Source organism: Protobothrops mucrosquamatus, unplaced genomic scaffold, assembly GCF_001527695.2.
Source record: "Protobothrops mucrosquamatus isolate PMUCROS unplaced genomic scaffold, P.Mucros_1.0 scaffold916, whole genome shotgun sequence".
Lineage (NCBI taxonomy): Eukaryota > Metazoa > Chordata > Lepidosauria > Squamata > Viperidae > Protobothrops > Protobothrops mucrosquamatus.
The window spans coordinates 136,495-161,800 of NW_015387167.1; the positions used below are offsets into that span (position 1 = coordinate 136,495).

Sequence of the window (25,306 nt, forward strand, 5' to 3'; positions counted from 1 at the left end):
TGAAGGAGAGGAGATGGCTAGGCCTCCCTCTCCAGGACCCTCCTCTTTGGCAATGCCTCAGGTGTCTTCCGACGGAGAAGAGATTGACCAGGAGCCAGGTGGTTCTGAGATTGGCCAGGAGCCCGGTGTTTCTCAGATTGGCCAGGAGCCAGGTGTGTCGGATAATGAGGAAGAAAAGTTGTGGCTGGATCCACGCCAGTGTAGGAGCGACAAGCGTGCGCAGCAGAAAAAGAGACGTGCCAGAGATTAAGCTGAATCTCTGGCAAAGTAGTGTGCTGTGGTTTTAAACTGTGTGTATTGTTTTTGTTTCTGTGTGTTTGGAGTAAAAGGTCTTGGCAGGCAGCTACGGAGCTGCTGCCAAGTTTCTTATCTGTGAAGTGGTGTCTGGAGAAGTCTTTAAACCCTCAGCTGGCTGTTTGGGTGTGTGGGTCGGAACGGGGACAGAACAAGTTCTTCCTTCTGATGGTGAAGGTACAAGAAGATAGGTTAAAGCCAAAACTAGATGCCAAGAAACTGGCCATTTTCTTTTTCTCTATGCGCTTAAAACAGAAAAGTGTGAATGTGACAAATATGCTTCAAAACATGATTTATATAAGTATTTGACTAAAGAAAGTGGACTGATTGCTATTGCCAGTTCAATATCTTCTCAGCAGTAATTCTGAATGCATTGACATGTAGTCTAATGCAGAGTTCCTCAATCTTTCCGGATTAGCAGCCCAGGGGGGGAGAGGGGAAAGAGGTGATGGTTGTGTAGGAGGGGCAGACATGTGTGTGTGCATGAGCACCTGTTGCTTTTGCGAGTGAGGCCACGAGCACCCACAACGCTCGCGCAAGTGGAGCCACGCGTGCCCACGAGTGGAGCCGCAAGCACCCGTGGCACTCACACAACTGGGGCTATGCGTGAGCACATACACGTTCACACCAGCCAGCCACTCACACGGCCCAGTTGTGAACAGACCATGGGGTGGTAGTGGGCCATGGCCCACAGGTTGGTGACTCCTGCTCTAATGTCTCAGCAAGTGACCATACATAGAAACACATGGCTGGCCAGGGAAGTGAAGTAAGATTGGATCTTTTTAATATTTGGATGACAGACCCTCAGGAAATCTCCAGCTATAAGCTAGACTAGGAAGCAAAAATAAAGAAATAAAAAAGAAGGCAGTAGCAGTGATTATTCAGGAAAAAATCATAAATAATCACCATGTCAAGCTCAATGTGAAGAAGACTTCACTTTTTGCTTACTTTTTGTAATCCTTCCAAGGAAGCTGTAGCATATCCTAAGAGATGCAAGTGTTGTTTCAGAGACATGCCTTGAACTCTGATGTGATCAGCATCAGTCTTGCTAAGTCATTTCTACCAGTAGCGATCAATTCTGATGCACTAATTCAACATTCTTCCACTGAGAATTTTCTCAGATTTTTATATCTAAAATCTCATTTTAGATATAAAAAGTATACATTCCTGCATACCATATTTCAATCCTGTTCTCAAAACAAACTTCATGACTTCCACAGGATTGAAATATGGTATGCAGAAAAAGCTGAGAGAAGAGATTGCGATAGATCTGGTTATGGTTTTGGCATACAACCCTGAAGAAATTTCAAGAGAGAAAAATTTATAGAGTTAATTTAGGGGTCGCACGTCAGAGAAATCTACCTAGAGATGTTGTTATTTATTTCTCAGAAGATTTTGTTATAATGTGTATGCAGCAAAAAGGATTTAATTTGCAATACATTTGTCTGTTTTAGAAGTTTTATATTTTTAAAACTTTTGATTTTAAATATTGATGGTTAATTTGCTGTATAAAAGAAAGAGAATATTTCATTATTTGAAAAAGTTTGCAAGGAATTTATATTATGTTAAAGGATTGATTTGATTAAGGGAGTTTGTTACAAGGAGCTTTATTTTGAATAGAGTTTATATAATGAGAATTTATAAAATTAGTTAAAGATTGTAAAATAATTGATTGGATATATGGGATATAATTTGTAATTTATTATGGGATTTGAATTTTAAAGAGACGAATGTGATGTTGATGTTATAATAGTGGTAAAATTATTGTTGTTTAAATTTTAGAAAAGATGGGTAGATTATATTTAGAGAAAGTTTGAAAGTGATAAATATTTTTTAGCTTATGAGTAAATTTTATAATGTTTATTATAATTAAGGATATTATTATGTTTAAGTTTTGAAGAAATGGTAAAGATTTCCGCATATTTGTAAGATTAATTTTAAGTGTGATTTGGGGAAGATGGATAGATTATTATTAGTTATATGCTTAGAGTTTTATTTGATTGTTTTTTAATGTTTAGAGTTAAAGGATGTTTATATTTGTTTGTCTTAAATTTGGGTATTTATATTTTGACTTGGGATGAGGTGTTTGTAACCCTATAATCAATTCTGGGAAGTCCGGGGGGGGGGGATTGGGAGTGGGTGGGTGGGTGGGTAGAAATAGATATAAAATAATTAGGTGTACTGATGCTAAACTTTTGAGACGCTCGGCCGGCACCCTAGGTGCAGACGAGCTGTTATTGATATTAATGTATGCCTGTATTTGTATATATATATATATATATATTTAAATTAATAAAAAAATTGTTTGAAAAAAAAAGTATACATTCCTAGTGGAACTTTCCTACTGAAGTCTTATGCTCACCCCTACAAGGATCCTCCTGAGGACACACCACAAGAGAGATGGAAGTTTACGGTGTAACTTCGTATGTAGCCCTACACTACCAAAATAAGGATGATTTAATAACACAATCAAGTTAATGCCTGTGACTATGAAGAACACAACTGTCAAAATCAACACAAGGTAAAGAGAAATTAAGGCAAATGCGCTTTTCTTATCTTAGCATTCAATTGCATATACTACAGCCTCACATTATATTAATAGTAATTAGTAATGGAAACGACTCACCAGAAAACATGTTTCTGGTGAAAAGAGTAAACATCTGAATCACACAACAATGGTAGAGCCAAGATGAGATGTAATAGTTCACCCATGAAGCCTGCAGAGATAATCTTTGAATTGAGCAGTGATCAGAACATATTCATGCTTTTTTTTTTTCCAATCAAAGACTTTAAAATTAGGATTACAATGAATCCCATCATGGCCAAGGATTTTAAGTATCCTTGAAAGCTTATTCATAATACTTTTTTTTTTTTTGCAAGCAAGAGATCTTGTCATTCCTGTTCAACTGTACTGTAATATTAAATCTTTCTGAAGGAAAGATAGTTGTAGGGTGCAATTCTTGTTTTGATGTACGGCAGAAATACACATGCAGATCAGCACAATCAAAGATGAAGACACACTCCTAAACTACAGTCCACTTCAGGTACTGTTTGATCTTCTGAGGTAAAAATGTTATTTCAGTCTAATATGGCACATATCTCATCTACACAATTACATCACAAACAAAAGATGGCCTTAGCATGGCATTGCAGCACACCATTCTTCTAACAATTGAGTTTTGCTCCAAGGAGGATGATGTACTTAATATTTTACTAAGTTAACAATGACATTGCCTTAATATACAATATATAATAAACTCTAAACACACCAAATAGGTATGATTTTTTTATAAATCCTTGATTAAATATACTTATCTACCAATGACACTTTATATGTATAGAGACTGGTAAAAATATATAGATATGTATCCAGACTTTTGTTTCGTACAGTTTAGAAACAATTCATCCATCTGCGAAGTAGAAGAAGCAGAGGATTACGAAATAGGTTCCACAAGGATAAAGTTCTCAGACACGGAACCAAGATGAGACTTCTTCCATGTTCAGGAACCAAACAGCTCTCAAAATCCAGATTGTGAAAATCAGATGTCTCCAAAAAATATACCAAGAAATGGTATTTAGCTTCTTGTCTCTATAACTATTTCTTTTCTTTCTTCCCCCCCCCCCCCACAGTGAATTATTTTATAATCTCCGTGATGAGCTCTGGCAAGGTTTGTGGCAATCTTCTAAACCAGCAAATCTGAGTTACGATGTCTATGGATCTTATCTTGCTAAATGGAAACTGCGAGAAACGAATAAAGCAGTATGGCAGCTGAGATATGGCTTTGTATAAAAAGGATGACATCTATCTAGGGTCTGATTTTCTGTTTTTTGTCTGAGTTCATTCCGTTCTTTTATAGTGCCTTCATCAGACACATTAATGGCCACTTTATTTTCTTTTTTCCCGTAGTATAATTCCTATCGTTACTTACAAATGCACAGAGAAGGAAAAGACTATTTACAAACAGGTTGGCACTTAAGAGAATATATTATTGATATTTTCTCCTGTTTATTTTTTCCCCCACCCTGTTTTCCAGTTGAGTGGTAGCTAGGATGCCTGGCAAAACCTGCTGCCTCATTAGAATATGCTACGTTAACATGAAAAATAGGATTCCAACTTGTACATTCTTTCTCGATGGATGGCTCTGAAAAGCAATAGCTTCCACCCTAATTCATATTTGATGCTCAGACTGCTAGTCAAGTGAAAGCAATGGCTGCATGTTTTCTTCTTCATTTTTATCCATGCGCTTGAGCACTCCGGGGTCCACAACAGATTGAGACCTAGAAAAATATTAAGCAACGACCAATTGTGACTCATTTTAGCAACAACAAAAAGGCAAGCTCCTTCGCATTATAAAAAAGCAAATCAACAACCATAAAATATGCTTGGGGAACAGGATGGATGATGCAAGGCCCCTCCTGAAAAGAAATCAACCATGTTTCCTAAAGCAGCAATGGAAAAAGTGATTTAAAGGTCAGATTTGGCCAGCAGGCCTCTCCTTTCAGTCTATTGTGGCTTTTGCTGACATGCATTCTCCACCTAAATGCCAACCTTCTTTTTTTAAAAGCTGGTTCACTTTGAGGCTGCCACTTCCAGATGGGTGGGAGTGATTTTCTTCCCAGTTACCTCCCTCACGCCTTGCCTTTGCCATTAGGGGAGGTAAAGGCTGAATGAAGTTTGATTCCATGTTGCTAGGGAGCATTTTGCTGCCTCTTATTTTATATGGGTCCCGCTCTTCATTCCCGGGAGCCCTTCACTCAAACATCTTCACTATAGCTAGAAAGATAAGCTGATCAACTGGAAAAAAGTGCATCTGAAAGTTTACAGCTGAAAGTCTTCAGAGGAATGGGCAAAGGTTGGTTAGGGAGCAGCCTTTTATACCATCCTTCTGAAAGAGGGCTTTGGGGGATGGGGAGGGGTTCCATCAAAAGTTGATGGGCAATTGACAGCTTGCACAGGATAATGTTCCTGTGAGGGAAAGGCCCCAGCTTATTGCACATGAAACTGCCCATGAATATTGTACGTGAAAAGGACGGCAAAGGCTCTGTTACAAAATAAGGTCTAAAAGAGGGCGTTGCAGCATTTGCCTGAAGCGATGTGGGCAGTTCAAGTAGAATTAGGCATGGGTGCTATCCTCCAGCAAAGTTCAGCTCAGCCAACTTGGAATATTGCACAGCTTAGCAGCTCAGCAACAAACTGCAACCACTGTGGAACCATAACGCTCTTCTATATGCAGATCCCAGCACAGAAGTGCAGATCTATATGCAATTCCTTCCCCAGTAATACTATCTAACTTGGTATTGAAAGAATTGTGCAGCATCTGGATAAACAGTATGGGAGATACAAGTTGGTATGATGAATGCATGCTAACTATACCCTTGTGCATGCTAAGCACAGGCTTTACTTGCTTTGTGCTAGGGTCATGTTCCTGCAAAACCTGCCTAAAGTAAATTCACCCACTGTAAAGTGAGGAAAATCTGCATATGTGTGAGAAAACTTGCCTATTTACAAGGCTTTCAAGCTAACACTCAGCTTCAAAGCTGACCTTTAAAATCAACTGATTTCCCACTCCAACTCACCCTTAAATGGTTCCCTATATCAGTTTTATTTTCATTGCTTAAATAAATGATAATGGCGTTCTAACAATGGGAACCAGTTAGCAGATGTTCTGGCCTCCATGTTCAGAAGCTAGAGATCATGAAGTGAGAAATGAGTGACAGCTATCAGCAAATGCAGAGGGAATACTAATCCACAATGAGGGGGTGGGAAAAGGGAAAGGATAAGCAACAAGGACAGCTGAGAGGGCTCAGTCCAAGGCCCTGGAGAGCACATGCTTCGCTACATTTACCAGGATGGGCATTCTTTAGTTCCTAGGGAAAACAGTCAGTGTGGCTTGCATAGGTACAGCAAGTTTCTCAGGTCTGATAAATTTGCAAATGTGGTTTCTCTCCCTCTCTCTCTCTCTCTCTCTTTTTTTTTTTCTGGTGGAAGTGTCTGAAGAATGAAAAGTTGGTCTCCTCTCTGATTATGCACAAGCATAATGACGCATAGATGCCTTGTAAGTAGTACATCTCTATGTCCAGAGAGGGAGCATCTTCATCCATAATACTGCTTTATTTCCTCCTCTAGGCTCTGTTTCTCCTCCTATGTAGAGAAAGGGAGTTTTCTGCTTACAAATGGGAGCTGAAAGCAACTCTTCTGATCTGAACAAGATTGGAAGCAAATCTTTAATCCTCTATATCAGTGATGGCGAACCTATGGCACGCATGCCAGAGGCGGCACTCAGAGCCCTCTCTGTGGGCATGCGTGCCGTCATCCCAGCCCCGCCTCCCCCCATGGCCCCCTCCTCAACAGCAGCCCCCCTAGAGGAGAGTTGCCCCTAGGCACGTCCCGCACGTAGCAGCACAGCCAAGGACATGACAGCCGGGCAGCAGGGACAAGACTCTGCCCTCATACCCCATTGTGTGCAGATGATGCTGCGGGGCGTGGGTGGAGGGCATGGTCCGGGCCGCCTGGAAGATCTGTGGTGGGCCATGGAGGTGGTGGGTGGCCCTGTGGGGGTGCAGGGTGGGGGGGCGGAGCAGGTGGGGCAGGGGCAGGTAGAGTGGTTTTGGGGCACTCGGTCTCTAAAAGGTTTGCCATCACTGCTCTATATAGAGAAGGACTGGGAGGAGAATTGAGCTGCCTTCCAAGCACAGGAAAGAACACCAGAGGAGGGTGTTCAAAAAGGAGAGAAGGAGTTCCAGATTGCCATGTGAGCAATCTGATCCAAAGATTTACTTAGTTTCCCATTCCTATTTTTTTTTTTAATTAGGGTCCCATAATGTAAGAGAAAAGCATAGACAGTCATCTGTCAAAAAATGGTACAGGGTCTCTTGCTTAAGCAGGGGGGTTGGACTAGATGACCTATGAGGTCCCTTCCAATTCTGTTATTCGATTGTCTATTTGACCTGGGAGATCACCTAGGCATCTCCTGCTTCAGAAGGCATCATGAACTCACCTCTTCATGGATTTGGGTGAGAGCTCCTTTTCAACTTCTTTTGCAGATGTGTTATAGGACTCCACACTATATTCACTGTCATCATCGTACTCGTGATCTAGCAGTGTTCTTGCCCATGTGCCCATGTCATAAGGTGGAAGCATTCCTCCAAATTCAGAAGGAAGAATTTCAGGATGAATCAACTGGTGCAGACTGTTGAGGTTGTTTCCATGGAGAAATATCTAGGGAAAAGAGGAATATAATACACTGTAAAGTTATCAGAATCTACAATAATAAATGTAGCTATCTGAAAAGCTGGACAGCTCAAAGACGTAGTTTTTACCACAGAAGATTTCCCAAACCTTTCAGAAGATTAAAAAAAATGCAATTGGTTACCTAAAGAGGCTGCTGAAAGATTAGTCATATTCTCATATTTCTACTTCCAAATAACATTTGGAATCCAACGAAAATGAATCCTCTTCTATAATCCAAATAGCTCTAAGCATGTCCTTCTCAATTGCACAAGGCAAATTATGGGGAACGTTCAAGCTATTTTGGGCTATGACATGTCAGGGTGCCTTTTTTAAAGTAATTTTTAATGGATCCTTAAGGTCTTCAGCTCCGTTCAGGAATTACTAACATATTTGTAAAGAGGCTTATGCACCCATTGATTTAGAAGAGTTAGGATCACCCAAGTTCACAATACAGTGAAAAGAAGGGAAGAACGATGAAAATATATAACATTGGCACAACACAAGCTCCACCCCAAGGGTAGTACATCATGAAATTACATGCATATCTAAGAGGAGCAGAGCTTAAGACCCAATGGTGTAATGCATCTCTCCCCATTTTGATCTGAAGCCTTCAGATGCCCATGATCCACTGAATAACAAAAAGTCCAAAAAGATGACTATTTATTAATTTATTAATTACCCAAAGGTTTTGACTAGGTAGACCACAACAAATTGCGGTTAGCCTTTAAAAACGTGAGTACACCCAGGCTTTTGCCTCTGCCTTTTGAAGAATGTACATGATAATCAAGAAGTAACAATTGGAAGGGAATACTAAGCAACAATTTAAAAAGGAGATCAATAGAAGACAAGGTGACTGGATAATATCACTGATGATAGAAGCAACAGCTTACAAGAATTCAAAGAGGTTACTGACAGACAATTCTGTTAGAATGGTACCCGCTAGGTCACAAAGAGAAGCAACTGGAAAACTGAAGAACTTAACTACCTTTAGCTTCTATAGAATTTGGTATTATGCTTCCAAAGAGCAAGCTTATTAAATTCTCTATTTCAAGATGCTTTTGAAACTTGGCTGCAGCTTTAAAAAAAAGGACACCTTGGGACCTTAGTGAGAGGTATGGTTTTCGGGTGAATGTATGCATGTCATTCTGTGTATGGGTTTAATGGTGTTTTCACCTTGTGTACTTCCAATTTGAAGTAGAATAATGATTTTTTTTTTTACTATTTTTACATGCTGCATTGATAAGCATCAGACGAGAAATACAGAAACAAAGTGAACCCTAGAGTTCAACCAACACATAGCTTAATTCTCCCATTTCAGAACAGTGATTTTAAGATGCAACAAGTCTGCTTAGGCAGCTGTGCAAATAACTATTCAGCTTTTAGTAAATGGGACTGACTTGGGCCGTTCAAGAAACAATGAGTCGAAAATCCATTTTATCCTTTGCTGTATTCTAAAATGTGTTAGTATTTGTATGTACAATGAGAGCTTATGCATCAGAGACAAATTCCTTGTGTATCCAGTCACACTTGGCCAATAAAGAATATTCTAAATCTAATTGTATTAATATTTTATCTGCCATATGTATATAATTAAGGTCACAAAACAAGACACTGGAAACATGTATTTGTTCTTTAGTTTTCAAGGCTATGGGTCCTTTTATAAAGTTATGGAAATATGATGGAAACAAAGATGAATAAAATTACCCTCTTCCTTGTCTTCTCCTTTAAAAACGGACGTATAACTGTATAAAGGGCATGAATGTACCATGGCTGATTGACAAAATGAATTCCTCCAAATCGCGCTGGGAAACTGTCCTAGAAGAGAACATCAAATAAAAATGAGATATTTTACTTTATTAGCAACTTTCTCTGTATCTTTAGCATACTGTGAAAACAGGTAGTCCTCGACTTATGACCACAATTAAGCACAACATTTCTGTTGCTAAGCAAGACAGTTGTTAAATGAGTTTTGCCCCATTTTATGACCTTTCTTACCACAGTTGTTAAGTGAATCACTGAAATTGACAGCTTCTTCATTGAAGTTACTTGTCAAAAGATTAGAAAAGGGGATCACATGACCCCGGGACACTGCAAAATGAGTCGGTTGCCAAGTGTCTGAATTTTGATCACATGATCATGGAGATGCTGCAACATTTGCATGAAAAAATGGTCATAAGTCACTTTTTTAGTGTTGTTGTAACTTTGAACGGTCAGTAAATGAACTGTTGTAAGTTAGATAAGATAAGATAACCTTTATTGTCATTTTTATACTGTGGGCACAATGGCACACATCAAAGTAAAACACATACATGACACACACCTAAACATACTATGAACAACATATGTATAGATCCACATCCCTACATATACGTAGCAAATAAATATTAAATATTGTCCATCTTGAATATGTAACGGAAGGAGGAAGCTTGAGAGTTTGCAAGGTTAATGCTGTATGGAATGAAACTATGGCTGAATCTGGATGTTCTGTTTCGGATACCACGAAGCCTCCTCCCAGAAGGTAACAAGGAAAACAGGTCATGAAGAGGATGTGTAGTGTCCCAGATAATCTTACGGACCCTGCTCAAGCAGCGCTTCTGTGCTATGTCCTGGATGGGAGGAAGGGAACTGCCAATGATCTTTTCGGCCATTCTCACCACTCTCTGCACTTAAGCAAATTCATCCTCACAATAAACGTGCAGCCAGGTTTCACTATAAAGATTAAGATACACACCATTACAAATAAGCTGTTTGTTTAAGATCCTGTCTTCAGGCTAGAGATTTTCTTATGCAAGCTTATTAAACAAAAGTTGTCTTCCCCTCCAGGACAGTAATTCTGTATCCAGTTATAAATCTGGGACAAGAATTCTAATAAAGAGAGAGGATGATTTCTACCAAGCAGCAATGCACATATTTTCAGCCTATATTATTTGCCGCCATATAATCTTTCCATTTTACGTACACAAATTTACATGCGTTTATTTTTATTTGAAACTATGATTATGTTTTTACATACAGTACATTCTTAAGCATCTTAGGAATAATTGATTAAAAATTGGAGGTGGGAAGGAGAGGATTTAAACGTTTTAATAAATTAAAACAGCAGCTTGATTATTCCATGTTAAATTATTTATGCGTATAACTGTTGGGTTTCAGTTGAATAACCAAAGTGTGAACACTGCATGCTTATTTGCTATTATGTCTCTAGCTCTTAGTTGAACACTTCCAGTGAGGTTTTAGCATAGTGTGTTCCATTGTTCAACGGCTCCGAGTGTCAAGAAATTAATCTAAATATTTGGCCTGAATTTCCTTCATTTTCATTTCAACCCTCCAATCTTTTTCTGCTCTAAATTTCAACTAAGAATAGAGCTGTCCTTTATTGTAAGTAGAACCTTTTCAATTGTTGAAAATTGCCACTGTATCTTACCACAGTCTTCTGTTTTGTAAGTTAAAAATTAAAGCTTTTTAAAACCCTCAATAATCAGCTTGATAGCCAGCCCCCCATCTGGAGGTATCTTTTCCATTCCACTACAAGTTCTTCATCTCTCTTTTAAATAAATATCCTACCAAGAACTGGACATAGTACTCCAAATACAGATGAATCAGTAAAGATTGCATAGTCCTAGAATCAATAGGTCCCAAGATTCAGAGCCACTCAGTCTTTCCAGGATTCAGCTGAAACCTGTTGTTCTGCATCCAGATTCTCACAGCCTCCATACACTGAATAAAATGTTCATGGCCTTGCTTAACTCACCAAAGGCTGAGATAGATAGTTGGATATCATTAGCATACTGATGGTAACTCACCCCATGGCAATGGATGAACTAACACACCGGCCTGATGTAGATGTTGAAACAAAGAGAGAGCACTCATCCCTGAGGCCTACTCTCCTTTCTAATATATAATCAGGTCTAATATTAGATTACCAGTTTGCATCACAGAAATTTCTCCCCATTTCAGTGAGTTCCATCAATATTCTTGAATCAGATATGCTGGTAAGTTGTCCATTTCTTCAAAACTCTTAAAAGTGCTGACCTAAACTCTCAGAATATCTAGCAGCATAGCTAGATATCCTGAGGTATAAAGAAACTAGACTTAACATTCATTACATTTTACAGCCAATTATTTTGCCCCGGGGATCCTTAGTTTTCTTTACATTGTCAATCTAAAATTGTTAAATCAACTTATTGAAAAAAATCTTTTCCAATTCTCTGAATTGCATTGGTATTTTCCATCTTGAGCTAAAATATAGCCCTTGACAGTCTTCCTGAATGATGATCATGTATGTATGTATATGTATATATAGTATAATTATAAGACAGAAGTGTCCTGGGTGATCTCCAAGTTTATTCCAATTCTTACATTCCACAAAATTGTTATATGTGACATTTTGCAACATTCCAGGGAATGTCTCCCCTTTTCATTTTAGCAGAAGCTAAGATAGATTAAGAATGACCTTTCTGATGTTTCTGAATTTACTATTTTTTTTTTTAAAAAAGCTATAGAATAGCTGTAGGATGTATGCTCAGCAAAAACAGAAAAAGCCACCCAATAAGAATATAAAAGAACAAGTTTAGCAAGAAAGTAGTCTGGCAACAGCGATTTATTTTCATCTCTATCTTTTTCTCCCTAATGCTAGATGAAATCTGGAGCCCATAGGCCTTTTTATGCAAGTCTAATGGCTAGCTCATCTGCTTCCACTCCATGTTACCATTTGAAACTGTTGATTGATGGGGCTATAGGTAATCCCCAGCTTACAATCATCTGTTTAACAACCTTTCAAAGTTACAATGGCACCGGAAAAAAGTGACTTAGGACTGGTTCCTCACACTTAATGACCATTGTGGCATCCTTAGTCACATGACCAAAATTTAGGTAATTGGTAAACAGCACATATTTGTAATGATCGCAGTGTTCCAGGTTACTTGATTGCCATTTCCAGCCTTTCCAGATTGATTCCGACAAGCAAAGTCAATGGGGGAAGTCGGATTCGCTTAAGGGCCATGGCAAAAAAAGTAACTGCAGTTACTTAACAACTGTAGTGATTTGCTTAACAACTGTGGCAAAAAAGGCTGTAAAATCAGGTAGGACTCACTTAACAATCACCTAGCTTAGCAATAGAAATCCTGACTATCCAGTTTTGGTTCTAAGAATACTGATGCTTAGCTGAATCGACATGCACAATTCAGAAAACTGGTAGAAATTTAGTTTCATTTCTCAGAAGATAAACATCCATTTCCATGTAGCTGTAAAGTAACAAACACAGGGTTAGACACTGAGCATCATGTAGTTTTCTATATATGCCTTCTATTCACTAAAGTATAATGCTTCCTATTAGCATTAATGAGATGAGAGGTTTTTATCTCCCCCTTGCTGCCTTGATAGCTACTCACCTGGAGAACAAAGCAGTTTGATGGCAGAATATTGCTATTTTATAGTAGTGGCTTTAACGTGGATATAGACGAGTTTTCTGTTGGTGTCTACTTATACACACTTACAGAGGTGGGCAAAGCATGCTATCAAACTTCTTTGTTGAAAATTGAGTTGATGTGCTATTGTGTTGGGGTGAGCAATAATGTCTAGCTGTCCTTCTTGTAACTGCTCTGAATTACAGTGTAGTCTTTTGTAATTTATTAATACATCTAATTTAACACCCAGCAAGGAAGCAATATTAAAATACATTTTTCAGAAATCTATTAAAGGTCAGTATTATGGATACAATAAGAGCAAGGGTAGCTGGCAAATATTATCATTTTGAAGCCAAAAATATCATTTTCAAGCTTTTAGGATTATCAGCCTCACAGAGGTATCAATTGCAAGCCACAATGCTATCAAGCATGTTGTGACATCATTGTGGAAATGTGATGAATTACATCATTTAGTTAGTTATGTCACATACAAAACTATGCAAGGCCATTATTTTCACATGCAATGTTATTTATGCTATAATAAATTGTGTGCTTGTTATCAGCCCGTTATTTCACAATTTAAATTTACCCTATAGTTTGATGACATATTACTCATCAAACCAAATCAATAAATTCCACATCCTTAAAAGAAATCTAGGAATGTATAAACTAAAAATACTGGATGAAACCCAACATCATATGAACGATAGCCTATCTTCCATAGCTTCTGTCCCACCATCTGTTCTAAAGAACTTTTCAATCTTGGCACCCTCTTCCCATTTAAATGAGGACATTGATTCCCTTAGCAGGAGGACTTAACTGGATAGCACCCATATCTGAGGTCATTAGGTCTGTTACCAGTTCAAGACTGCCTCCAGCAAACAGCTGTTGTACATTTTATTAGCTTTGGAACAAAAGAAATGTTTAATACATTTAATTACCTATGAAACAGAAGCTTGGAAAGCAGCATGAGATTGTGACAGTGACAAGCCTATAAGAAATGGGCATTTTTGAGAGTCTCATTCATTTCCTAAAATCGTGTGTGTGTGTGTTACAATAGTAAAATCTAATGCAAAAAAAAGAATGAAAAGAATAGAAAGTGAAAAGTGCAAACGAGAAGATAAAGACAGAAAGTAGGAAGAAAAATAAGAATATAATAAAAAGAAATGTATATAGTGACTTCCAATCGTTATCACATGTATAAAAAATTTAGTAACTCTTCACCTCTCTAGTTACAAATATTTATCCCTTCATCCCGTATCTCATCTCTTATTTATAAACAAATCCATAAAGCATAATCTTTTCTGTCCTCAAGACAGCAAAAGGAGCATTAGTAAAAGGAATAACATATCTTATTTTAATCTTTAACCCAGTTGGTTTATTGGAAAATCAAGTTTTCTAAATAAATTAATTCAGATTTTTCTATGGGTATGCCTGCATATTTCCCTCAGTTTCCATCATTTGGGGAGTTTGACCTTCTGAGTACAGTTTTGAATGAAAGAGAAGAGACAATACAAGAAGCATGATTACATTTAAGGAGCCCATTTAAGTAAGAAAAATCCCCTCAGAGGAAGCTAGAAGAAAAACTTTTTAGTAATTTTCCAGAGGCATTGGAACCCGTTACTTATGATAGAAATAATTATTGATTGGCAAGGGGCCAGACTAACACTTACTCTAGCAAAAGATATGAATAAAAATGGAAGAAAAAAACATTCTTCCTTAGGGAGAGTAAGACAAGGATGGAAAGTCTTTGCAGTTTTTCTTGTCATAAATGAAACACTATTACAGGTAATCTTCAACTTACAACCATTCATTTACCCACATTCGAAGTTACAATGGAATTGAAAATGTGATTTACAACCATTTCGCCATGGTCATGTGATCAAAATTTGGGCTCTTGGCAACTGGCACTTACAATGGCTGCAGAAACCCAAGGTCATGTGATCACCATCTGCAACATTCCTAGCCAGATTCTGACAAGTAAAATCAATGGGGGCAGCTGGATTCACTTAACAATTGCACAATTCACTTGTCATAAATTGAGGACTACCTCTTATAGAAGAAGTGAGAAATTTCTGCCCATTAAACCACAGAACAGGTTGCTAGGAAAGAGAACTACTAGACCAGAGATGTCTGCAGGATAGGTCAAATGACAAAAAGAGTAGTATTATGAGCTGACGACAAGTGATGTATACATATTAAAGAGAGAAAGAGACAGCAAACATGAAGGGATTTTATGAGATTTGTGAAATGAGGGAGACATTTTTCACTTCTTCAGCAAGTTTTAGTTCAGGATTTGCTAAAGGCTTTTCATTACAGTATGGAAGGAAAGTCAGAGACTTCTAACACAGTACGGAAGGAAAGTCAGATAAGAGTTAATGTCTATCACTAAGAAAACAGGAGGAAATAATGAAGGAAAGAAAGGCAGAAAGGGCATCTGATGGAAAGTTTAGAGCAATAAAATATTAGATTTCAAAGAGAATAAACATGAAGACGGGAAAAGTAGAGAACAAGATAGAGTAACTTTCTTTCAGAAGCAGTTATGCAAGATAAGAAACAAACTCATAGTTACAGAGTCTGTGTGTCGGCAACCCAGTGAGTAGCCTGAAACCAATAGGTTTCTTTAGGATTCAAAGGCAGTAAAGTTAGGTCAGAGTAAAATGCCAAAGAGGATTTTATTGAATAAATGTTCAGAGAGTTAACAGAGAAAAATATACCAATCTTTATACATTTAGCATGCCAGCAATCCCCAAAACAGCAGCAGAACACCCTGAAGTTGGCATTTGTGCAGAGGTTTCCCACTACTTTGGGTTAACATTGCGATAGTCAATACTGAACTACTCTTTTCTTGACAGACTGAGAACATGCCTGAATTTTTGCCCAATGTGTGGATTTTCAAAGCATTATGGCTGAAAAGGAAGCTGGATGAGAGATCCAGACTGCCAACATTCTCTCGAGAACAGAGAGAGATTTTGAGATTGTTGATATGTACTCCAAACATCTGATTTTTTGTGAATAGAAATCAGGACAGCACCAAAATCCTTATTGTTTTCAAACCCATAATATATCATGGAAGGTACAGTGAGTATCTTAATACCCTGGCAAAACCATATAGATTTCAGCTCTTTGGACTCCAACCCATTAGGCCTTTAATTTAAAGGAATAAAGAAAGGAGAGGTGGGAGGTTGAATGGTGAGCTCTGGAAAGGAAATCCTATCTCCTGTAGTTGTGGAATGGTGAAATCCCATGCAAACTTATTGAGAAGTAACTTTCATTAAGTATTGGATTTTATTCTGAGTAAATCATGTTGAACATCCATCAGCTGCAATTTGGCATATCTGTAAAATGACTATATTTGCATCTGGTGAACCCGACTATCGTTTTCAATCATTTTCACTTTACTGTTTTGTAGCAACTGTGATGGGAGATTACTTTCATATGACCTGTGTTCAAATTTAAAAAGGGATACCAATGTGCAAAAAGATGGCCTTTGGCATACAAACAGAAACATAGTCTGTTATCCATCTGTCACTGCTCTTTAGAAATGCATAACAATGTATATGTATCTTCTCTCAGAGTTACCATCTGTTTATACGCCTCATTTAATAAAACTGTGGGGATGGGGCTGAGAGTGTACTTTTCCTGTATGTGCATATAATTGTTCTTCCTCCATTCTTGTCTGATGCTTCTCCATGGGAGCATCTCTCTGTTGCTTTCTGGGCATTTGCAGTTTTATTTGAATTATTTTTATTCAAGGTCTGTTTTTAGAGCATTTGGCAGAAAAAAAGATCTGGAATGTTTTAACAATAAAGTTATTGATTATTTATTCTTTATGTATTACGTGTACTTCCTGCCTTTCATTTCAGAGCATAAGTAGGCTGTAATGCTACATGAGAATAAATTTGAGAAATGGGGGGGAATGCCTAGGAAATGTGAGATAAGAGACCATAGCCTAGAACTGGGTGGAGGAGGAAGTTCAGAGCTTAAAGAAGATGATAGGAGATTTGTACTTTCAGACTTTAAGGATTATTTAATATTTATTAATTAATTAAATTTATATAGCCAGTCATTTCATGAGAAATGATTCTAGGCAGCATATAACAGTCATCTGGGGATGACTAATATAGCTTTACAATAAAGTAGAATTCAATCATCTAGTTGTGTTTCCTGTCTGGTCGATCTGGGAAGGCTGTTAGAGGCATACATAGAGGTTCCTCCTATTTTTCCCATAACAACAACCAAGTTGGTAAGTTGCACTAAGAGAGGATGACTAGTTCAAGGTTACCTGATGAATTTTTTTATATCTGAGAATGGACAGGAATAGGGGTCTTCTCACTCCTAGCCTAACATCTTAATCAGTATACCACACAAGCCTTATGATAAGCACAGGATTGGGACCTCCTGTTCAACATTAGGAATTCAGTGTTCGTTCTCAGCCATGGAAGTTCAGTGGATGCCTTTGGACCAGGCACTATTTCTCAGTCTATCTTTCCTCACAAAGTTATTATGGTGAAAAAACAAAATGAAAAGAGGTAGTGCTATGTTTGCTCCCTTGATCACCAGCACAGAAAATAGAATAACCTCTAAAAAATAAAGGGAAGACCTTAAAGTATTCCTTAAAGTCTCAGGAAAACCTATTGCACTTAACATGGGTATAATATATTTAGGGGAAATGATTTGCTTACAAAACTGTGGGGAACAATTGTGTTACGTTCTAATCTAATAGATTCCTCTTAACTTCAGTTATGCTATTGCTGTCCAGAGGCCTCAAGGTGCTGAAACGCAATAATATGTAGTTCATGCATCAAATCTGTCCCTGTTGACAAAATAGGGCTCTCAAAAATCCCAGAAAATTGCTTTCAAGTTAACTGAATAAATCCAAGCTGAAGCCAAACCCAACCTCCATTTTGGGAGGTATTTTGTGAGAAGTCAAATGATCAATGGGAGACCAGATATCAACAGCAGAGCAAATGTTCTGCTTGCTGAATATCTAGATATTCAGATGAGTCTCATCTGAAACTCTAGAAAGTGAATGCTGATCAGCATACATAATACTGAGTTGGTAGGACTAAAAACATCTAACTTAATAAAAGCCAGTTTTCTATGATTCATCTGGGTAGTAACTGCTGTGGCACACAAAGCTCAGCTCTTACTGTGCAGCTGAGCTTTGTGTGCCACAGCAATTACAACACATATGAATCATTGAAAACTGGCTTTTATTAAGTTAGATCCCTCTTTTTAAGTAAGACCACACTATAAACATTTGCTTTATCCAGTTCTGATCATTGACCTGTCATCTCTAGCAGGCAATGGCTCTTTACTTTGTGTAAATCACATGTTCTACAGATTTCCTAAATGAATGCATAATATAAAGATTTAGAAAATCTGTAGAACATGTGATTTACACAAAGTAAGTCCCAGGCTTAAGTCTTGATATTGAGGATCCAATTTAAATGATTTCAGGTATCAAGGCTGGGAAATGGTTCTGCTTGAGACTATGAAGACAAGAGAAAGAGGCCATTCTAATGTACAATGGCGCACTGCATATACAGAGGATTTCACAGAATGTTTGTGAAAACACAGCAAAAGGAATGCCCTGGCATAAATCCCTTAATCTTGATGTGTTGTGGGAAAAGATTGAGCTAAAACCTCGATATAAAATATGATGAGCATACAATGTACATTTTAAGTTAATGAATCTTGCTTCACTGACTTTGTTTTTCTGTGATTGTGGATGTGGCTTCTGACCCAAACATTCTTCTGTAGCATTCTACTACAGCAGGGGTCTTCAAACTTGGCCCTTTTATGACTTGTAGACTTCAACTCCCAGAATTCCTCAGCCAGTGTGCCTGGCTGAGGAGTTCTGGGAGTTGAAGTCTACAAGTCATAAAAGGGCCAAGTTTGAAGACCCCTGTACTACAGATCTCTTTCTTCCTGGAAAAATATTTGGTGGCAATGTATTACACTAACCCAGAGGTCCTCAACTAATTTTTGAACAACTTTGGCTCAGCCAAAACTGGGCTTCCCAGTTGCTAGAAGACTAGCGTATGCTTTAATTTATATACAGCTGCATGTCTTAATTAAAATGCTCCAAAGACTATCCTTTCTATCATAATGCTTCAAATTATTAGCTTTCTTTCAGTAAAAATTTTAAAACTTACACAATATTGATTAGACAGCCTTTAATGGCCATTTTGGAACTATTTTAGCCTGCCGCTTAAATTTGTAATTTTATAGTGTTTGATTGCTGTTCCAGTCTACCATGAAAATTCTGATAAATAATAATAACATGTTACATAACATTATTCAAGATGATTTATTATCTACTATAAAAACATGTATTGAGATTTGCATGACAAGACACAAAAGAAAATCTTTGACCTATGGAAATGTATGCAGCAGTGCTTTGCGCCGGTGTCAACTTCACCAGTGAAATTGTAATGTTTACAATTGGAACAAATTACTTACCATGGAGAGTGTAAATGTGAATTTAACCTAGTGAACATTCATAATTCTATTTGTCTCTCAAGCACCATTCATGTACAAAATATGCATAATGTGCCACTATACGTGTCATATAAGATGCTTAATTTTGGAAATGTCAAACATAAAACAGCCATGACTAATAAATCCAGGTGTAATGTAATGTAGCACTGTAATGTAATGTAGGCAAATTTATCAAGCAATAAACCTACCCATTGAAAGATAACTTCACAAAGAATAATGCCGAAGACATCCCAGCAGTCAGTCAATTAATATGACACCCAAGCTTTTTAATTAGTTGTCACCCTTATGTTAAGTATGATGAAGTCAACGTATCAGTGGCATAAAAGAAGCTTATGCTAATATTGCACCCTGAATTACACATATAGTATATTCTCATAACCAGACTGAACTTAATTCTGATGACATGGAGACCCATGAAGAGTTTGGATACATATTATGAAAATCTATAATCAATGAAGCTTTTCACCTTTGCATGCTCCCTATAATTAAGGCATATAATTTCTTACACATACACCTGACAGAAGCCCCATTCTAATATAAAGCTCATATGCTTTGCTGTGTGAAAAATCTTTGAAAGCAAAGGAGTGGAAATGATTCACTGATGGCCAACTGTTTTAGTATACTTTGTGCCATGCCTTCTCCTCAGACATCTCCTCTTAAAGAAAAATTATGAAGTTCCTGAATTATAAAATTATGAAGCAGCAGTTACTCCTGGACACTCTGAAGTGAAACGGAAAGACCCTTGGAGGACAGAGGCATCCAACTCTGAGACAGGTCTTCCAGATGAGACAATACTTGGGAGTATCAGATGCCAAGAAATTCCTTCTGGATTACCAATACAATCCATTTATGACTTACTGTAATAATCTTACATATAACTGACCTTTGATTAAGTCTCTGAGGGTCAAAATTCCAAAGTCCAAAGTTCAGAACAATTGTTGGAGCAATATTTATAAACACTTTGTTTGTTGGCAATGCCTTACTAGCTACCTTTTCCTTTGGGGAAAGGTGTTACTAGTGACCAGGTGCAGTTTTATCCTAACCAAGATATCTTGACTAGATTGTTGTAAATATGCTCTACCTAATATCTGAAAATGTTCAGAAGTTATAGATACTCCAGAATGTTATGGCTTTTAACTATTGTCAATTCTTAAGAGAACCTTGATAAATACTCTGATATCTGTGTGAGAGTTTCTAATCACTGTCTAGACTTAAGTAACATTTCTGTTCATGTTTTTTTTAAGCTTTCCCTGACTTAAGAGGCTTTTTTCTTTTGCATCTCATAAACTTCAGGGTGCATTTGATGAACGTGTGAGGGGTTTTTGCATGGCTATGTCTCAATTTAAAATTCTCTTTTGAGAAATAATGTTCTAACATCCTTTTCATGAAGATCTTCTTTACAGTCTTTAACTGGTAGAACTGATTGCTTAGTCTTGGTTCTCTCTGGAGCTGTGTTTCACTGGCAGCTTTTAAAAACATATTTTAAATATACTTTTGAGACACTTATTTTAATAACTTTGGATTGTGATTATATTAGAGTCCTTTTCCTTTTCCTTGTTAACTGCATTGGTGCTTTGTATGCGTTTTTCCACGTGCATAAGATACTCATTGGATTTTGCTAATTTTCAGTTCTGTGTTAGATCCCTACATATTTGGGATGCAGTTTATCATGACTGTAGTAGATATTCCCATAATTTTGTGTCCATCTCTGATACAGAAAAACTAGGTTATTCAGAGTGAGAGGTGCCCAAAATAGGTGCTGGATAATGCAGGATAGTGTAATGGTAATGTTGAGACACACAATAAGAACATTAAAATAAAGTATCAGTTAAAATTACTGATAAATACTAATGATAAAAATTCCAGTAGCAACAAAATGGTCATGTCACAGCAGTCTGACTTATGGCAAAAATTCTCCTAGCTAAAGCAGATTGTTGAGCAGAGACTCTATGTCACAAAACTGTGAAGTTCATACATATGTGTGTTTGTCAGAGAGAGAGAGAAAGAGAGAGAGAAAGAGACAGAGACAGACAGAGAGAGAGAGACACACACAGAGAGAGACAGAGAGAGACAGAGACAGAGAGACAGAGAGACAGACAGAGACAGACAGACAGAGACAGAGATCACTGATGATGTTACCTAGTTGGGTAATGAAATGTCTGCAAGAAAACCACCAAGATCAGAGAGCACCAAGGATCCACAATTCAACCCTGAGTTACAAATATTCTCTTTTATCAGTACAGAGATAGTTATATGGAAGCCACTGACCAAGAGAAGAATTCTACTTTTCTTTATACCTAATGAAAACCTGGTCTGCTTTGCAGGTAGTTCCATTTCTATTTTCATGGTTTCTATTACATTTAAAAACATACCTACTGCTCTTCAAAATCATTACAGGTTAAAAGAAATCTTGGCACAGTCTACGTTTGCCCCTCACCTAAATATCTAAGATTTGCGTGTCGTTATACAATTTAATGCATGCTTGCATGTTGAACCAGGTTCACCATGGTAATTGTCAAATTACTAGGGAACTGGTTTGCATTCAAGTACAAAGAAAATTACATTGATAACTCACCATTTTTCAGGGACACCTCTGAAGTAATTTTTATTCCTGCTCTCTAGTACCTAAAAACAGCATCCTTAACTGATCTGCCTTGAATTGCAGATGTGAATGCCTTTAGCGTGGTTCCCTCATGCTGTGAGTGAGGAACAAGCACCAGCAGTGAACCCTCCACAGACAAGAGCAGTGATTACTTATCTTTCCATTCGGTAGACATGCAATGCGTGTGAAACCTGAGGAGGTAAATGTTTGATGACAGCTTGTCATTTGGACAAAAGCGAAGAGGCAGCAAAGCTTTTCAAAATTATGTATTTTAGAGAGTGTTTCTTAAAAAAATCTAGGCAAGTAAAAGTCAAAACGTGAATATAAAGTACAAAATATATCTTTCCATTGATTTGTTCTTTCCAACACATTGCCTTTGCTATCTTTTCTNTCAAAGGATCTTAAAGAGGCAGAAAAGCATGCCCAGTTTTCTTAATAGCCCCAAGTCTCCCTCCCCCAAGCAGAAACCAGCTTTGTAGAAATGCAGATGTAAACCATTCAGGAAGGTTGAAGCTAGAAGATTAAGAAGACAAAGACACCTAAAATCTACATACCCCACCCAAACTCTAAGACAGGACATAATAGGATTAAAACAGAGATGCCAAAGGGACACAGGTCAAAATACATGACACAGGAAATACAGGAACAGGAAACAACCTCAAGAGCCCCAGAGGGTATAAAATCCCACTCCCTACATGTGCTCTTCCTCTTTTCTTCCAGAGCCATCTTTCTGTCTGGCTCTCCTCTCCAATAAACTGCAACCTTCTTTCTAAAGCAGTCACCATGTTGTTCATTCCCGGCTTGGACTGAACCATGATGAGGACTTTTCCTTCAACAGTACCCCCCCCCAAAAAACCCAATATAGTGAGTACCAAAACTCTACCAGATGAACATCATTCCCCCCCTCCACCTATTTAGGTCTTTTGGCATATGATCTATTAAATAGATTAAATTTATCTTTGCTGAAAACACTGATACTTTACTCTGATAGAAGTGTTGATTTTGCTTTCACTAGTTCAGTGCATTCATCCCACCAAACAAAATAAACAAAATTATTTTCCCTCAGAAGAAACAGATCATTTTTGCAAGAAGTTGTTCAGCACAGTTCCTTCGATGGGTTTACATGGAGCAAAAACCGACTACACATTAAGGAGTACTGTATTGCACATATAGTTATAAGAAAAGGCAGCTGTTTTTCTCAAAGAAATTAAACTCTCAAAAGTTGTTATTGATTTGCTATAATGCATTGTTGACAACAGACTAAGTGGAAATTGTATTGGTGGAACTTAACAAAACCAGCATGCAAAACAAGTTTGAGGGCCTCTATTTTTTTTTTTCCTTAAGCCAAAAATCTGAAAATCAGTCTTAGTTGCATGATTCTACCAATAATATTCTAAATGTGCTATGGAACATTTTGAGCTCTTTGGAACTTAATTTGGTCAGAGGTCAGAGCCCTTTTGAATGGTTTCTCCCAAGCATGAGATTCTCTGCCAGAGGTTACAAAAATTCTCTTCTACAATCTTTTCAGCAGCAGCATTTTAAAAAAGGCAGCCCATTGGTATATAAGCTGGTTTGTTGCTGAGTTTGATGTACATTATGCCTTTCATGGATGTATTTTAATTTTATTTTTTTTAAAAAAAAATCTGTGCTCATTTCTCAAAGCCAGTAAAAGACATATAAATAACAGTAGACCTTCCAAAGTACTATTCAAGACAGGGACATCTTTGAAATTACTGATGAAGGGGACATGTCAAGTTAAAGGTCTATGTCAAAGATGAGTTTGGAAGAAAAGCACAGACTCTGCCTCCCCACCATATTGTTTCATTGTCCCCTAATATCTGTGCATGCACACACACACACACACACAGAGAGAGAGAGAGAGAGAGAGAGAGAGAGAGAGAGAGAGAGAGAGAGAGAGAGAGAGAGCACACACACACACACACACATACACACACACACACACACACACACACACACAGAGAGAGAGAGAGAGAGAGAGAGAGAGAGAGAGAGAGAGAGAGAGAGAGAGAACACACACACACACACACACACACAGAGAGAGAGAGAGAGAGAGAGAGAGAGAGAGAGAGAGAGAGAGAGAGAGATGGAAAAGTTGATCAAAAGTTGATCACAGTGATCAAAAGCTGATACAGATGAAGCCATAAAATAAAGCCTGATATAATATAATATGGATTAAATAATCCCAGAAGAAATTAATGAGTAAAGTACCCCACATAGTTTTCAATTCTTTAGTACCAAGTGGGTTACTTCAGTCAACTTGGTTTTTTTTAAAGTACACAATAGATGAATGAAGGACTTGTAAGAATTATGCATGCATGAAAAACTGTATTCCTAATTACAGCATCTGACTCAGAGGTGTAGATTTAATTTCTTCAGCCAATTTAGTTCCTTTCAAAATGAATAGATGGCACTGACCTATACGGTACATTTGGCATCTGCAACATCAATGCATGGCAAGGGCAGATTCTTAAAAGAATTTTTTTTCATACATGGACAATTATCTGTAGAAATAACTAAATCAGATGAGTTGAAATTTAAACTTAAAACAGAAATCTGCCAAATAGAAATGTGTATTTTCTAGGGGAGAAGTAAAATATACTTAAAATGTAGCCCTCCAAAGAAGTAAAACAACCAAGAAATAGTTGAAAAACATGCAAACACAAAATACTGTGGTATCTTGAGTAGAGTGCAGGATAAGATCAGATTATTCTGGAAGGAAAGCAGCCATAAACTCAACCACAAATTGCAAGATTCATGAAGTTGGAGATATCAGGGGTAACATCTTTCCTATACTGTACTGACTTTCCTAGTGATAATTCAGGATATTTCTCTGTAAAAGATGAACCTAAATTAATTTCTATCCTAGTCTAGACCAAGTAGGTAATGAAGGAAGCCTCTTATTTTGTAGGTTTATTTTCTTTTTCCTTGATGGGAAAAAAAAGACTTCTAAATTTTACTGCATATATTTTTGCCTTAAAGGTCATCTTCCTCTTTCAGGCATATTGAATTCTAAAATGAAAAATTAGTGTCCCCCAAAATGAATTGCTTCAAAAACATAAAGAGCAGCTGCTCTTAAGTTTTTCTTTTAGGTTTTTTTTCTATGTAAGATATCCATGTGATTCCAACTTAATATTGTGATAGTCACATTTGCCTACCTGGCCTACAAACAGATTTAAAAATAAAACCACAGACTTGAACACTGGGCGCTATCTAACAAAATGAAATTCAATTGGGGAAAAAGTAAGG

At 37.5% G+C, this 25,306-nt stretch overlaps 1 protein-coding gene across 1 annotated transcript in view; it reads right to left on the reverse strand.

Moving 5' to 3' along the window:
* Positions 1-4,484: 4,484 nt before the first annotated feature.
* CLVS2 (clavesin 2) overlaps positions 4,485-25,306 on the reverse strand; it is a 40,525-nt gene continuing 19,703 nt past the window's right edge. Inside the window, exons 3-5 of the mRNA XM_015819411.1 lie at positions 9,230-9,340; positions 7,293-7,513; positions 4,485-4,572 (exon numbers count right to left, since the gene is read on the reverse strand). Coding sequence (XP_015674897.1) covers positions 4,485-4,572; positions 7,293-7,513; positions 9,230-9,340 — 420 coding nt within the window. The remainder of the gene's footprint in view (positions 4,573-7,292; positions 7,514-9,229; positions 9,341-25,306) is intronic.